Source organism: Alosa sapidissima, chromosome 13 (assembly GCF_018492685.1).
Source record: "Alosa sapidissima isolate fAloSap1 chromosome 13, fAloSap1.pri, whole genome shotgun sequence".
Lineage (NCBI taxonomy): Eukaryota > Metazoa > Chordata > Actinopteri > Clupeiformes > Clupeidae > Alosa > Alosa sapidissima.
Window position 1 is genome coordinate 4,956,564 of NC_055969.1, and position 17,500 is coordinate 4,974,063.

Here is a 17,500-nt window from a genome sequence, read left to right on the forward strand (position 1 = left end):
TCCTATGTAACAAGCCCATGTTTGTTCTATATTCCTTTCTCTTTGATGGATCTTGATATGCATAACACAGATGTATCTGCTTGTGTGTATAGATTGTTTATTCAGAGATCTTCTGAGAGAAATATTGATGAATTATTCTCTTTCTTCAAACCAACTATCTGTCTGTCTGTCTTTCTGTCTCTCTTTCTGTCTGTCTGTCTGTCTGTCTGTCTGTCTGCCTGTCTATCTGTCTCTTTCTGTCTTTGCTCTCGCAGGTTCTAAAGGGAAGTAAAAAACTGTGTATGTCGGTGCGCTCGGTGGGGCGGATCCCTGGTGGCTACGTGACCAATCATGTGTACACGTGGGTGGACCCTCAGGGCCGAAGCGTGTCGCCCCCTCCGGACTTGACGGAGCACAGCAGTGCCACCCTGCGCCGCGGCGACAGCCAGAGACGCAGCCACATGCAGCTGCTGCAGGAGGGTGACGAGAAGAAGGTGTGTGTATATGTTTGTGTGTATACGTGTGTATGAGTGTGTGAGAGAGAAAGAGAGAGACAGAGTATGTGTCCACCTTGAGTCTCTTCACCTGCATTTTAATGCTGCACACTCTCCTGTCATTGTGGTTAAAGACAAGCTTCAAGAGATAATTACACCCCAAACTGAGAATGTTGTCATTATCACCTCATCCTCTCCTTAGTAATGCTGGTCTTAATAACCAGGTGTGAACCATCAGATTGCAAGAGTTTTCAAGATAGTGTTTGCCAAAGTAAGCACCATCTTTTCTGTGCAATGCCTAACATATTTTGTATTACAAGAAGAAGCGAACATTGTTTGGGTTGTAACAAGTATACGGTTGAACATGTAATGACAGGTGAGATAATCTCAGAAGCTATCCTATATGCAGTTTGACAAGCGTTAATACAAGTTAATCCACCTTAATACATGCCCTTTAAGGTGGATCTACATCTCCCTCCTCCAACAAATATGGATGGCTTTCATATCCTACATGTTCAGAGGTGTTTTTTTCAATGTATTCTTTCGAGTGGTGGTGATTGCTGTACTGGCCATGATAACCTGCGGCGCCTCCCCCACCCCCCTCGGAGCTTTCTCCAGGCTGTCCTTTGATGTGCCTCTCCCCTCTAGAGGCCCCATCGCCAGCAGCCTCTAATCTCCAGCATCAGGGCACCGCAGCCTCCCTGGACCCCCCCCCCCCCCCCCCACCTCCCCTCTCCCCTGTCCATTTGTTGCCTGCTGTCAAAAAGACCGATATCACGTTTGAAGTCTGATAATCTACAATTGCCATCCGCTTAGCCCCTATTCCCTCGGTGCGCACTCAAAGAATCCCTCACGGGCTAAGGCTCACTAATGCCCGAGGATAGCCTCTAAATCCCAGCTGCCAGAAATGTTTTGTTTTGTATTTTGTTGGTTTCTCTCGAAACTGCATTGGTTTTACATTGTGTTGTCTTTTTTTTTAGTCGGACATGAAGCAAGTATAAAGCAACACTGTTCTACACTGTCACGGTGTGGTAGGAGGAAGCAGAGAGGGGTGTGTGACTACTAATTGTGCAGGGGGAAAGTTGCATATATTTTCCATTCAAATCGAGTCATTGGATATTAAAGCTTTTGGGACTGGGTGCGTTTAAGTGTTAATAACACCTCCCACTGAAATGAAATGCTACCCCACTCGCCTCTCCTTCATAGCAGGCTGTGCATCACTCTAATGGGCCTGCTTTGCCAACACAGGCAGTGGAAAGATAGAAAGAGAGAGAGAGAGAGAGAGAGAGAGAGAGAGAGAAAGAAAGAGGGTGGTTGATAAATGCAGGGTGTGTCTCTACCATAAGGCTTATGTAGTTTTGCCCAGCGGGTGGGCAGGGAATGCTGGCCTGTCCACTTCTTGGCTCATCTGTCTGGGCTTAGTCATTGACCCTCTCTGTTCCTGGACTTGCAGTGTTCCGGAGCCAGCTGTTAGACCTCTTTCTTCTGTTTTTGTGATACTATTTATTTTTGGATGACTTTTTCTTCCACTTTTCATTTGATATATCTTTTCTTTTCTATCATCTATGTGTCTCATTAGTTCCATCCTTTCTGTTTTTTTTCTAACCTCTATTATCCTTCTCTTTTCTTGTCATCTTTTCTTCTCTTCCCTTCTCTCATCTTATCTTCATGCATTCTCTCTCTCCTGCGTTATCTTGCTGAGCAATGAAGCGGGTGTGTTTAGCTGCCCGTTTCGGTCATTAATCTGACCCTGCTTTTAAGTGTGGCTCCGTGCTCCAGATTCAACTCTTACACAGTGACTGCCCAGAGAGCGCTAGTGTCCACCCCAGCAGGGCATAATGCATTAGCCCTCCGATCCACTAGCAGGACGGAGGCCGGCAGTATTGCCTAGCGCAGCACAAATGTCCGCGAGCTCTGGTCTGATTTACTGGACCAAGTGGGCTGTTGCAGATCAGTGGGACAAAAAAGCAATTTGTAAGGTAATTCTGACAAATTCCACACGTCGGGTGAGACAGCAGGTAACTATTGCACGACCCATAATCCTTGAAATCTATTCATGCCCTTTTAGTACCCACTCACACAACCATTCCCATATGTCCAAGAAATCTAGATTCGTGTCCACTTTATGTGAAGGGGGGACATTTTTATTAATGGCTGGCATTATGTAGGGGGCACAGTGCACAAAAGCTGCCCTAGTGCCTCACCCCTTACTACCTCGATGACCTTTCAGGGATGGCTAACGCTAACCTTTTCGTGTAGCGTTAGAGGCTGTTAGCCAGTTCGACAATTGTGCTGATGGTGTTTGATCAGTGTTGTTTTTCATCCTTGCGTCTGTTAGTTTGTGCGTGAGTGTGTGTTTGTGATTGTGTGTGTGGGTGTGTGTGTGTGCTTGTGGCAGAGTGGATGTGACAGACTGTGGCAGAGGGCAGCATTGATTTTTTTCTTTTTTTTGCAGGAGTGTGTGTTAAGTTTGCCTATGTGGTTCACTGAGCTGCTGACAGACAGCCAGGCCCTTGCCTTGTTTCATCAGTTCATTCTGATGGCCTATATGCCTTTTTGTTTTCACTGATTGACTGTGATTTATTTTTATATTTTGAGTCATTTTCAGTTCGGTCAGGTGCCAGTTACAAATTTCTCAGATTGGCTGATAACAGGGTGACCTTGTGGTTTGACCATGGCGTACGTACATTTAGTGAGGACAGATGATTAGGAAAGACTTTTAGAATCAATCATAAGACAATCAAATCTATGACCTTGAACATAGTAGCACCATCTATATATACCTGAGAAGTGCAAAATCTGAATTCTCTCTTGTCAAACAATTTATTTTCTTCTGTATGAAATTAGGACACATTCATTAACATCTACTGCCTGAGAGTATACAAGGTCATTTCTCAAGAGGGTCCTGTGCACTGATATCTGTGAGAGAGGGGCTCCATCACCATAATTTGGCAACTTGACATTTCTTGCAACATTGGCTCTCGCCAGGAAAGACACCATTTAAGAGTCTAAAGCATTAAAAGCGCTTCTCCAGCTGTTTTTACTCATTTAGGAACTCTCTCTGTCTCAGACAATAGGCTTTAAAGTGGCGTCTGCTCCAGTGGTGTTATGAAGCGAAGCTCCATGGCTCTCTGAGGCACTTATTTGTTTCACTTTTATTTGTTTATTATTTTTGGAATGAATTGCTAACATTGTTCTCAAGCAGCTTGCCATTAAAAATGACTTATTTTTTTACTTATGCAACAAGATGACAAGTCCCCATTTCTCAGGTTTGAGTGTATGTGTGGGCCATGGCACAGTCATGAATATGTGTGTGTGTGTGTCACTGAGTTAATATGTGCGATTCTCAGGAGGGGAGTGTCATTTGTGGTCCACCAGGGTTTAGTACGAAAGAGATAAAAGTGATAGTTTCACAGCTGTGCTGTGGAGCAGAACAAAACGCGCCTCGTTGGACCCAAACAGCTGTAAAATGAGCCGACCCACAGGGAGTTGTGCTGATCTAATGGAGGCACTGGTGCGCCGGTGTTTTTTGTGGAGACACACTAGTGGCAACAGGCCATAATTGCCTTTGCCAGTCATGCAGTGAAGGGAAAAGGCCCTCTAGCAGTGGGACTCCTACTCAGGGCTGTTTTCAGTGCCTTTTGTGTGTGTGTGTGTGTGTGTGTGTGTGTGTGTGTGTGTGTGTGTGTGTGTCCATATACCCTATGGTGTGGAACTCCCACTCAGGGCTGTTGGAAATGTTCTCTAATTTTCAGTTTGGTGTGTGTGTGTGTGTGTGTGTGTGTGTGTACGTATCACACTCAGGTGAACCTGATTCTGGACGATGGCCGCTCTTTGGGGCTGATGATCCGTGGAGGGGCCGAGTACGCTCTCGGCATCTACATCACCGGAGTGGACCGGGGGTCTGCCGCTGAGTTTGGGGGACTGAAGGTACTGTATGGGCTGCCTCTCCTTCCTCACCTCCTCTCCTTCTCCTCCTCCTCCTCACCCTTCCTTTATCCTCCTCTCCACCCCTCCTCTCCTCTATCCTCGCATTCTTCCTCCTTCTCTCCCGGTGTCTGCTATTCTCTCTCCTGCACTCCCACTCTCTCGCCTCCTGGGCCACCAGGACTCTTCTCTTTTACTGGAGTCACTGGCGTCCGTTTACAGCTTGGCATGACGGCTCTCTCGGCTCCGTGCTCTCTCTCTCTGTGTCCCACAGCCGTGCAGCAACACACATAAAACCTCCCAAAGGTCTCAGTTCCTTTTGACTCGCTCTCTTCTCACTCCCTCACTCACTCTCACTCACTCTCTTTCTCTCTCTCTCTCTCTCTCTCTCTTTCATTATTTGATAGGGTCTGTGTCCCTCAGCCCATAGCACTCTTAAATCAGTCAGCCCAACATTATTGATTTGTGTGTGTGTGTGTGAGTGTATGCATGTGGGTGTGTGTGTGTGTGTGTTTGTGTGTGTGTGTGTGTGTGTGTGTGTGTGTGTGTGTGTGTGTGTGTGTGTGTGTGTGTGTGTGCATACGTGTGCAACTGTGAGTGTGTGCTTGTGTGTGTGTGTGTGTGTGTGTGTGTGTGTGTGTGCATACGTGTGCAACTGTGAGTGTGTGCTTGTGTGTGTGTGTGTGTGTGTGTGTGTATGACTATGTGCTTGTCGTTGTGCTAGGTGTTGTAAATAGACACTGGTGAATTGATCTTATGCAATCTTTGTCTCACAAAACACTACTATCAGTGCACTCATCTCTACCACATACATACACCAACACATACCCCACACACATACACACACACACACACACACACACACACACACACACACACACACACACACACACACACACAAACACACACACACACACACATACACACACGCACACGCACACGCACACACATGCACACACAGATACCACACACACACACATTCTTCTGTCATCAGCACCTATTTAGGCTGCCACCCACCCGCTCTTGACGTGGTTCCACTCACAGCTGTGGCACAGCGCTCGAATTGCTGATATCGATCCAGCCATGTAGTTACTGACTGACACAGAGGGTTGGGGACTGAGAGAGGAGGAAAGAGGGGGAGGAGGGAGCAAGAGAGAGAGAGATAGAGAGAGAAAAAAGAAAGAGAGAGAGAACACACAGTAGATACAAGAGGGGAGTGGGAAAGCAAGATAAAGGAAGTAGAGGAGGAAAGAGAAAACATACATGAGTCAATAGTATTGACACCAAGTCCATGAGGTTGTGCTGAGAGACCAATGGGAGATTCAGATAAAGAGGTAAAGGCACAGAGGAACAGCATCTGAATCTGCACAAAGCCCTCCTCATAGTCCTGAGGAGGCTGCTGAGGAATGCTTTGTTAGGGGAGCGTGAATTCTTTGCTCGTGTCATGCGATACGCTTTGGCTGTGCGCTTGCGCTCGGCCCGCGCCAGAGAGAGAGAAGAATTTCCTTGCGGTGGTGTATGGCGGAGCCTTCCTCGAACCACTTTCACACCACATTACCTCCCAATTGGCTGCTGCGTCTTTGGGTAAATATACGGTCTTAATGCAGGGGCCAGGAGACGTTTGAGGCATGGGGTGGAACTGTGGCTCTCTTCAGACCACAGCAGGCCAGATTAGTCATGTCGGGCCGGGGAGCCGCACAGGCAGGACAGGGCAGTGGAGAGAGAGGTGGGCTGTGGGGGGGGGGGGCGGGGGTGCTGTGTGGCTGCTGAGTTTGGGGAGTTTTGGCAGGAAGTGGAGTGGTGCTTTAGAGGATTACCTGCTTCTTTTGATCACTGCTGCCCTCACTGTTGGCTGGCTGGTCCACACAGGTGCATGGAATGTGCCAGAAATGTGTTTACATTCACACACACACAGACACACACACACACACACACACACACACACACACACACACACACACACACACACACACACACACAGACGGACACACATACAAACACACAAACATCCATACATGACACACTGGAATCCCTACAAGTCTATTTTTGGTCCATTCTCCAAATCCAGAACTGCAGTAATGTTCTGCCTTAGTGGTTTAAATGGCCCCTGAGACGGAGAGAGAGTTTGTGTGTGTGTGTGTGTGTGTGTGTGTGGGAGAGGGAGAGAGAGAGAGATAGAGAAAGAGAGTGAGAGAGAGAGTGGGTGAATTTTTCTCTGTGTTTTGTCAGGTGTGAATGAAAGTGTGTGTGTATATGTGCAGGTGTGTGTAAGTGCCTGTGTATGTGTGTGTGTGAGTGTGTGTGTGTGTGTGAGTGAAGAGGCTGGTCAGCTGCCAGCCTCTCACCCGGCAGGCTGACAGTTTGAGTGATCGTGTTATTACAGAGAGAGCAGACAAGCAGCAGCCACCAAGGGAGTCTCCATTTCCTCTTTCTCCCTCTCTCACTCTCTTTAATCTCTTGCTCTTTCTCCCTCTATCACTCTTTGTAATCTCTCTCTCTCTTATGCTATATGTGAGTGAACATGAAGGTGGAAGCGCTAACCCTCTGGGCCCATAGGTATGGTTATTCCTTGTTATAGTGAAGCTTAGTGCTGCTAGCATTAGCCCCAACAGGGTTGGCATCATACTGTATGCTATGTGAGAAAACATCCAGTTTGCCATAGCACTCATTGCAATTGCGTTAGATGCACATTTCATCACTGTGTCTCTATCAGCAAGTTGTGTTTAAGTCTATGTGACAGACCTCTCCACCCTCAGCTCTCTGATCTTGCCTAGCGTGTGGGTTGGCCCTCACAGCAGCCGTTATCAGGGGAGCCAGATGGCAGACAGGTGTGCTAACAGCAGGTACCAGGTGAGAATGAGACGGTGCTGCTGTTAGCAGCGGTGCTGACAGGGCTGTCCACTTGAGGGTGCAGGTGAGGAGCTCAGCTGACATACAGTACAGGGGAACTAGGAGGGAGCAGTTGGGCGCTGTCCGTCGTGCTGATAGGGAGCAGTTGGTCGCTGTCCGTGGTGCTGATCTCCTGCTGACTACTCTGGTTAGTTGTGCCCCTCTGGAAACTTTAACTCGGGAGAGGAGGACCCTTTTTTGAACAGGCCTGTGAAAAATGTGTCCACCATCTTGTTTTTTAAAAAAGATAAAAACAGGATATTCTTTGGTAGAAAACATCTTTCTTTAATTTATCTAAATGTTTAACACACACGATAACTTGCACATCAATCAGTCTGACTCTCCCACACCAACACACCGGCCCTTTTTAAAAGAGCACCTGTGGGTGTGGCCCAATTAACTTAATTAACAATTATTACTTTCACCTGCAGACAGTTAGTCAGCCAACACACAGACAGGAACATGTGCAAAAGTGCGTTCAATTAAAAACTGTGTTCTAAAACAGGTAAGATGTAGTCAGCATCTTCACAAGGCCCTTCCTTTTTATGGCACAAAAATATCTGGCAAATATCTTCTTCATCCTACCCTTTGTTGATCTCCAAGTTCTCTCTTCAAAAATGAATGTCGGTATTAAAACCGGTATTAAAAGGTCCCATACACTTTATGTCCAATTCAGATAATTGATCCTCAGGGTCCTTTCATTGTCCATTCTGCATAGAACACAGTTTTGGCTCAGTAAATGGGGGGAAAACAATCATGAACAAATCCCAGCTTAACCCTTAGAACCCTAAGCTGTTTTTAGGGCATTTTCATTTCATACCTCTACATGCTTCTTGAATATCCCCTGGGGATCAATAAAGTATCTATCTATCTATGTATCTATGCATTTAATGTGTGTGTAGGGCAGCCTGTCCTGAATCTGGCAATATAATTGCCATGTTGGAGGGATACTCTGGGGCTGAGCAATTTACAGAAATATGTGGTGTGTGATTTACGGAAATAAATGGCATTTTTTATTTAGTGATGAAAAATTACCTTTCTGCGCTCCATATCTGTGACACGAACTGATCTGACCTGACTTGACCCGAGTTTACGTGTTAGCCTGTGTGTGCCTATGGTGTATGCACTCATAATGATTCTCAACTTTTTACTGCATTGCCATGAACAAAGTAAAGGCAAAAAAGGTGCTTCTTTGTTGAACAAATTGGGATGCAATGTGAGCCTTGAATTGGATGCCATGCAGGAATTTGCTAGGATCTCAAAACCGGATTATAAACATGCTTTGCCATAGAGAAACACACGATAGCGTTGGATTATAAACATGCTTTGCCACAAAAACAGACAAAAACATGGGATAAGTCCAGCTATATGAAATTATTATTTTGCTGTCACTTCGTCTGTTTTATAACCCAGAAGGATGTACATCAAATGATAGTTCTGTGTCTCCTCTTTTATCTGATATGCTTGCCAAATCTATGCGTTTACGGCTTCGCGAGTAATTCAAACGAGAGTAATGGGTGCGCAGGTGAATGCAGAGAAGTATAGCACTCTATCTTCCACTCCAGCGCAATTGACTTTGCGCAAGTCGCTTTGTGGGCAGATCTAGGGCGCTGATGCTATTTTACCGGCGGGATAATGACTGTTGCGCCCGACGCAAATCTAAAATGGGATGGTCTGTAGTAGCTACATTACTCATAGCAACTCTCCGTTGGCTTGTGAGCTCGAAAAATTAAACTTCTATCTTCTATCAATCAAATCGTGTATCGAGTCATTAGGCGGGCTTAACATAATGATTGATGGAAGAGTTGCAACGGTTTGGCTTGAATTCCCTGCTATTTGAATTCCCTGCTATTTAAAGAAGATGGATGTTGCTGTTGGCGAACAGTGTGACACAAGTTAAGCTTTTTTTAAATTGGCAAAAGTTTGAACTAGCCAACTAGCTGCGCTGGTGGGAAAACGCGTGGGACTCATAGCGCTGTCCTATTGCATGCAGAGGGAATTTGAAAGACAACCGATTATCCCGCCCCTCGGACTGAGCACTGTGAACGGTGATTGCCCAGACCCTACACATTTTAATGTGGGTCTGGCTCGTCAGGCTATGTAGATGTACTATATAGGCTACTAAATTTTTAGTTGACCAATGCACAAACAAAACCGGGAAACGGACAAATATTATCAAGGCTTTGAATGTTTCCATCTGTGCACAGGGTGTCTGTAGATCGGTGTGCATAGCATTCATTCCTGCAGGCCTGTGGCCATGCATACACCCTTAAAATAGCATCTGAATTTGCGCTACTGACTTTAGACCAGGAGGTTCCTGGTCTGTGGCGGAATTGTTTTCTGAAACTGCAAAATATCAACAGGGACCGTTTGCGCGGGAACACGCCCCCTCTTTTCGCTAAAACGCCCCCATGGGCGCACATGTACCTGTGGAGGGAAAATTCCAATATGCGCTGACTGCAAAATAGGAAAGACAAAAGCGCGAATATACAAAGTCAGTTGCGCTGGAGTGCAAGATAGAGCCCATAGACTGTAAATATGATGCAATTTTATTTAATTTCATGATTTTTTTTTATTTTCATACTTGATCGTACAGACAAGTGTGTAGTCTCGTTGGAAAGCCCCGCTTCTGCTCTGTCACGCAATAAAGGTTTAATCTCGCTGCGATGAACAGTTCAGGAGCAATGTAACAGCGAAGAAAGGGTGTGTTTCTTGACGCACTTTGCGTCAAAAAAACACACTTTGCGTTCTAAGGGTTAAACAACACAATATCATCAGCACAAATATCAACAACCTTAAACAAAACAGATGCTGAGTCATCACGGACTGCAAAGTCAACAACAGGACCCCTCAGCTTAGTTTAGGTTGTGCTAAACAGATGTTCTTCATTGTGGGACCTGCAGCATTAGACTTTGAATGAGTCACATTCCCTCCGGTCCCGATGCCCTGAAAGAACCATCTGTGGTTCATGCGTCTGCTCCATCAGCACGCATTAGCGGGGGACCCGCGTCTCATCTGGCCTCATGGAGAGATGCGGTGGCTGTAATCACACGGCGCCTCACTCATATTCATCACAGTCTGCGGTGCTGATGGATGGCTTTAATCCTGCCACCGCCGCCGCCGTAAAGATTATGATCGGCCGGAATTCACTCACCGCTCCGCACCGTATTAAAAAAAAGCTGTGTCTCCATCGTGTCTCACTCACACTGCAGCTCAGAGGCTTTGAAGGCCCCCTGTCTGTGGAGTTGTCTCTCTTCTGCACACACACTTATTCTCACACGCATACACACACACACACACACACACACACACACACACACACACACACACACACACACAGATACATACACAAATACACATAGACACAGACAGACAGACAGATAGACAGACAAACACACGTACACGTACACGTACTCGTACACGTACACACACACACACACACACACACACACACACACACACACACAGATACATACACAAATGCACATAGACACAGACAGACAGACAGACAGACAGACAAACACACATACTCTATACACACACACACACACACACACACTTTTTGTTATGTTCACACTCTGCTGTTCCAATAAGGCAGCTATAGCAGTTAAATGGTAGATGTCTTTATGGCTCCAATGGCCCATAGGGCTTTAATTGGACGGAAAAACGAGCCTCTCCCTAGATTATAGAACTCGCTTACTCACACCCCCTGGTCTCTGTGGGAGTGTGTGTGTGTGTGTGTGTGTGTGTGTGTGTGTGTGTGTGTGTGTGCGCGCATGTGTGTGTGTGTGTTTGTGAGAGAGAGAGAGAGAGAGACAGAGAAAGAGTGTGTATGAAAGAGAGAATGAACGAGAGAGAGATGTGTAAAAGTTTGTACATTCTAGTTTTTTGAGTGGGGCCACACTGTAATAAGACACAAAGTACACCCCACAATAATAATATACTACCGGTCCTTTAGCCATAAGAGTGTAAGACACTTTAATGGTTGTGATTTCCTATTTTACAGTAAATGATGGCATTGCTGCCACTGCAAATGAAAGCAAGGGTTTTAAAGCTTTGCTAGTGTCCCTTCCTGAAATCTCCCCTATCATTCTGACTGATTGCATGGTCATGTGGGTTCTTGTAGAAAAATAGGAGACACCTTTGAGACACCAGTGTGTGTGTGTGTGTGTGTGTGTGTGTGTGTGCGTGTGTGTATGTGTGTGTGCATGCACATGCATGTGTGTGTTTTTTTTTCATTTTCGGTCACTTCTGAACGGTCCCTTAGTGGACAGAGTTGGTTATGGATTTCTTGCTTTAGAAGTTAAATGCAGCTGTGATAGGTGTTGATCTGTTCTCAGTTTATTGCTCAGTTCGATCTCTCTTGTCCCGTGTTTCCCAAAGTTTCCGGCCATCAAGATCCATATCAGAAAGTATTGAGTTGCAGGTCATTTTCAGTCGTCTCCGATGCGCTTAAGAATCTCAGAGAGAAGAATCTCAGTCGAAGTTTGTGTCTTTGCCAGAAAACTTTTCACAATATAAGTGCAGATGGTGAAACCCAGTTCCTTTGGTAAACGGACTCTTTGAGGTGGTCTTCTGTTATTACTTTATATCTGTTTCAGCTTTTTAAAGACAGATATTTTGAAGTTTCCAGACACACCACACAAGTGTGATGCCATTCTATGTTTTTTGAGGTGGGTCCGATTGAAAACAATGAAAGCCTTTTTGAAGTATGAGACTTTTTCCCTCTAATTAAATGTATCTGTCTCTGACAGCCTGCCTGTCTCTTTTCTAGAATCTTCTGTGATGTTGGCCATTTGAGTTCCATTGGCCATGCAAGATGTAATGATATCACCCCCCTACAGCATGACGCCATGCTGCTCTCTGACTGTTAATTACATGTGCGGGCTAGACCAGGTGAGGGACTGGTTGAAAGGAAGGAGCATGGGGCAAGTGGTGGAGGCAAAAGGAGAAGTTGAGAGGTTAATTGGGAATTGAGAATGGCATGATTAGATGGAGGGACTTACTTGTCTGCGTGTGTGTGTCTGTGTGTGTGTGTGTGTGTGTGTGTGTGTGTGTGTGTGTGTTTGTGTGTGTGTGTGTGTGTGTGTGTGTGTGTCTGTGTCCATGTGTGTTTGTGTGTGTGCGGGTGGGTGTGTTTCTGTGTGTCTGTGTCCGTGTCCGTGTATGTGTGTGTGTGTGTGTGTGTGTTTGTGTTAAAAGAGCCCCTTGAATCCCTTACTGAGAACAGCAGGTGAGTCAATATCTCATTTCTCTTCACCCCTTCCTCTTTGCACCCCACATCAAACTAGAGGGAAATGTCACCGAGGTGTGGAAAGAGAAGAAGACAGGGATGTCAAATGCCAAACACCCACCCTTCTTTGGCCCGACACAGAGATAGAGGGATAAAAATAGCAAACGTGTAATGAGATTGCGGACTATAAAGCTTTTTTTTTTTCTTTGACCGCTGTTGATGTGTAATTACATCAGTTGTGACCTTAGGACCAACAGAGCTGGCTTGCATAGGCTAGCATAGCTAACAAAGGCTAACATAGCTAACATAGGCTAGCATAGCTAATTTAGCTAGCTGACCGGTCAGGTGTCAGATCCTTCCCAAGTCATGTGAAGATGCTAAAAAGCAAACCAATAGGATACAAAGCTAGTCTACATATCCTAACAGACAGAGCAGCTTAAACTCTCTATGGGTAGGATTCAGATTCTAGGGAGCTCCTACTTGTTTCTAATTTACTCTGAGGGGGTAGTGCTGGACATGAATGTGTGATAGTGTCAGTGATGTGTCCAGTCAGGTTGGCTACTAACTGAAAAGGTAGTGAGAGGACCAGCTTACGAGAGCAGTAACAAAGATCCACCGGGACAGCCCAATCTTCATTCCCGTGATGAGCAGCCGGATTCTTTTGCAGTATAGATATTCTCAGTACAGATAAGATTTTTATGTGACAAGGATGAATGCCATTCCAGACTATCTTTATGAACTTGTCCTTAGGGGTTACTTTCTCCTGTCAAGGAATTCTAATACTCAGACACTCTTTCTAACACCAGCATACGCACTTACTCATCAGTCAATCACTCAGTCACTCACAGACATATACAGTCCTCTGCACAAAGATTCTCTCTCTCCATAGTATGGTTCAATAAAAGGGATTTTAAAAGTCAAAAAGTCTCTCTCTCAGTATGTCTCTCTCTCTCACTCTCTGGGCTCTATCTTGCACCCCAGCGCAATTGACTTTGTATATTCGCGCTTTTGTCTTTCCTATTTTGCAGTCAGCGCATATTGGAATTTTCCCTCCACAGGTACGTGCCTGTAAATTAGGGAATTCGATTGCGCCCTCGGGGCCGGTTCAGCGAAAAGACGGGGCGTGTTCCGGCGCAAACGTTCACTGTTGATATTTTGCAGTTTCAGAAAACAATTCCGCCACAGACCAGGAACTCCCTGGTCTAGGGCCCTATCATGACAGTCAAAAGCGCATCATAGTATGTGGATGTCCAGTCCACATTGGGAGGGTTTTCGTTGAGCGCATTGCGCATCAGTCATGGGTGTGTTTGGGGCATTACATCATTTAAACCAATGACAATGACATCTGTCATTCCCTTTAACGGCGCAAAGCGCGATGTCAAATGAATGCATTGCTATTTTGACATTCAACGCCGCATTTGAAGGAGGCTGCTTGCGAGACCGTATGGAATAGTCATTCCATTAAACCATGCTTTACTAAAACCTAGCATAGCCTTCATGCATTTGCACTCCTCTATTATTTGAACTCATTGGCAAAGTGAAACTAACTTCACCATGGTGTCAGTCAACGACAAGACAGTTATATGCAGTTATTTTCACTATTGACTGACAATGGGTTACCATCGAAAACATAGGCTGGAAAAAGCAACACTTACCCTAATATTGCTCAAATGACTGAATAAAACAACATTTATCCTGCAGAGGAGTTGCTTATATCTCATGACAGTGCATCATCTTCAGTTGTGCTCCATATGTGTCTCTCGCCTTTTCCCTAATCACTTTTAACCGTCATTACCAATTTGCAAATGATGGTGAATAACTACTCATCATGAGATGTACAGTATTTCGTAATATCTTTATTCTAATTATGTTTCCCATTGTAATCGTGCAATTTGTAATGTTTTGCATGGACGTGCGCTGGTGTGCGTTCATGGATGATAGAAGGATGGTGCGTTGTGCACCCGCCAATATGACTGTTGACAATGCGCTCTTAAAATAGCATATAAACAACTCGCCATAGACTCCTGACCAGGTGTACAATAGCGATTTTTAGACAATGCGCCAGGCCACTCCCTAGGTTGTTAATTACCACACCCCTGGGCGCATTGTTTAAAAAATAAACATGCAAAATAAGGAATTAAACTTTGCGCAGGGTGGGAAACAAGTTTTACGCCATGCGCCAGGGTGCTAAATACAGCCCCTAAAGTCTGTGGCGCAAATTCAGATGCTATTTTAAGGGCGCATGCATGCCCACAGGCCTGCATGAATGAATGCGTTGCACACCAATCTACAGACACCCCCGTGCACAGACGGAAACATTCAAAGCCTTGATAATATTTGTCCATTTCCCGGTTTTGTTCGTGCATTGGTCACCTAAAAATTTAGTAGCCTATATAGTACAACATCTACATGCAATATCTTTACAACAACAATGCCTAATTAAAACTTCGTTGTTAAAATGCTTTAAACATCGCATGCACTTTAAGCCTAAGCATTATTCCAGCTGCGCTAAGGTTAAGCACCACAATTTTGCCTACCTTGTTGTAGCCCATCTGAAATAACTCCAAGCTTTGCTATGTTCCATCCTTTCGTTGTTTTCAAAAAACGTTTTATATCCACGATGGCCTTGAAGTCTTATTATGTGCTGTTAACCAGCAACCATAGATAGTACAAGAAAGCAACAAGTATGGCTACAATTTCTGTAGTTGCTGCATCCATTCATTGTTATTCTATCTCCTGCTCAAACAAATGTTGTGCGTGCATTAAGTTGATGACGTATTTACAGGGGCAGCCGTGGCCCACTGGTTAGCACTCGTGGCCCACTGGTTAGCACTCTGGACTTGTAACCGGAGGGTTGCCGGTTCGAGCCCCGACCAGTGGGCCGCGGCTGAAGTGCCCTTGAGCAAGGCACCTAACCCCTCACTGCTCCCCGAGCGCCGCCGTTGAAGCAGGCAGCTCACTGCGCCGGGATTAGTGTGTGCTTCACTTCACTGTGTGTTGTTTGTGTTTCACTAATTCACCGATTGGGTTAAATGCAGAGACCAAATTTCCCTCACGGAAATCAAAAAAGTATAAATACTTATACTGTGCTTACAAACTCTACTTTACATAAAATATTGTAAATAGCCTACTGTCATGCAGTTAATGGGATACTGTGCAGAGTTCGAAAGTTAGGTCAACTTGGAAACTGTTTCTCGTTGTTGAGTTGCCTGATGGTAAGGAACCCTTGCTTGGCCGCCTGTGCTGCACAACGCACACTTCGCTCCTCTCATCTATACAACGTAGTTCCCATTTCTGCAAACCATACATAATTACAAAGAAAAATATTACCACACGAGGGAAATCATTGTGGTGTCCATTAAGATGTGAAAAAATAGACATAAATCTAGCTTTCACGAATCACGGATGTGTTGATGACATAAATTAGGAAATATTAGAGGACTTAAAGAAGCCCTATGCAAGTCTGGTTATTCCTTCGCTGTTTCTGGGTTTTCGCATGATTTGGGCTCGCATTTTTCACGACATAGCTCCCCCTGCAGCTTCGGTAGCAAGTGACTGCTACGCTAAACCCCCACTAGCTAGCGAGCTAGCCATCAAGGAACCAAGCTAAACACATACAGGGCTCACAATAAAACGGTCGAGCAAACACATTGTTCAAGAGGCTATCAAACCGCATTACAAAAACGAAGTTCACCCAAGGGTAGGCTACTTACAATTTCAACAGCAACAAAGCCATGTCGGAGTCCGTTTTGCAGTCTTCTTAGAAACTACAATCTGACTACATTTTAGAGGCCTTCCGACGACTCTCAACCTGCATAATTAAGGTCATTGCTAAAATTGTTGCATAGGGCTTCTTTAAGGAGATGTGATGTTGAACTGCATGCCGATGCCATTTAACCCAAATGCCCCAGCAGCAGCACGGGAGAGAAGAGATTAACTGAGAGAAGATATACATTGTCTATAGAGAGGTAATGTTAGATTACATTGTAAATTGCAAAAATATCACCATGCATTCATAACCTCGTGATTAAGTGAGAGTGATCCCAAAACATCGGAAAGTATGTCTTTGTGACAATTCTGTATTACATTTTGTCAAGAGGAAAAATCAATAGCTAACTGTTCCCAACTGAACAGTGATTATAGCGCTGTGAACGATCCTGGCTGCGCCTGGCAAATACGCCACCATAATAGCAATCAGCTATGGAACAAGCGTGCCTGTTGTTAAAGGGAATGTGAGATGACGCTCTGATTGGTTTATTGCACGTTACGCCCAAACCACACCCATGATTAATGTAGCTAGTTCAGACCACCCCATTTTAGATTTGCGTCGGGCACAACAGTCAATTATCCCGCCAGTAAAATAGCAACTGCGCCCAAGATCCGCCCACGAAGTGACTTGCGTTTTGCGCAAAGACACTTCCATTTTAGACCATTAAAATAGAGCCCTCTATGTCTCTCTATTTCTCTTCAGAGTCACCGTGATCTACATTGTTGCAGGGCTTTCGTGAATACTTATCTGCATATCTAAACATGGTCTTGGTGATAAATCTTAGCCAGAAATGAGCCTGGCCTGTGGCTACTGATAAGAGTGCCTTCTTCTATCAGCATCAGCAGTCTCCTCGAAATGTCTCACTGGAGAGGATTAATTTATAAAATCGCTCATTAAAAATCACCACAGGTATTTATGATTAATATTCAAAAATAGGTGCTTCATATCAGAACAGCCATAGCCAAGGCAATCTTTTACGACGACTGCAATTACAATGGCATTAAGTAATTGTTAAAGTCATTGTAAAAGAGTTATTCCTTTTTCATTCTAATCTAGGACAAGGTGTAATTGAGGTCCTGCTTCTCTACCGTGAACATTGTTGAACGACAGGAAAAGATCTCTACTGCTTAATTGGTTTTTTGGTCCTTGTGTGGTCATGAAGAAAGGTTAAGACAGTTAGGTAATGTTTTTTGGATATACTTTCGAAGA

The 17,500-nt window shown here is 44.9% G+C and overlaps 2 protein-coding genes across 3 annotated transcripts in view; one reads left to right on the forward strand and one right to left on the reverse strand.

Annotated features, from left to right (window-relative positions):
* Positions 1-17,500, reverse strand: part of LOC121680692 (high mobility group nucleosome-binding domain-containing protein 5-like) — a 692,414-nt gene that overhangs the window by 276,719 nt on the left and 398,195 nt on the right. The window lies entirely within an intron of this gene.
* The window catches only part of whrna (whirlin a), a 94,655-nt gene that overhangs the window by 44,310 nt on the left and 32,845 nt on the right, over positions 1-17,500 (forward strand). For both annotated transcript variants that reach the window (XM_042060203.1, XM_042060204.1), the window contains exons 2-3: positions 255-473; positions 4,278-4,403. In XM_042060203.1, the coding sequence (XP_041916137.1) occupies positions 255-473; positions 4,278-4,403 (345 nt within the window). The remainder of the gene's footprint in view (positions 1-254; positions 474-4,277; positions 4,404-17,500) is intronic.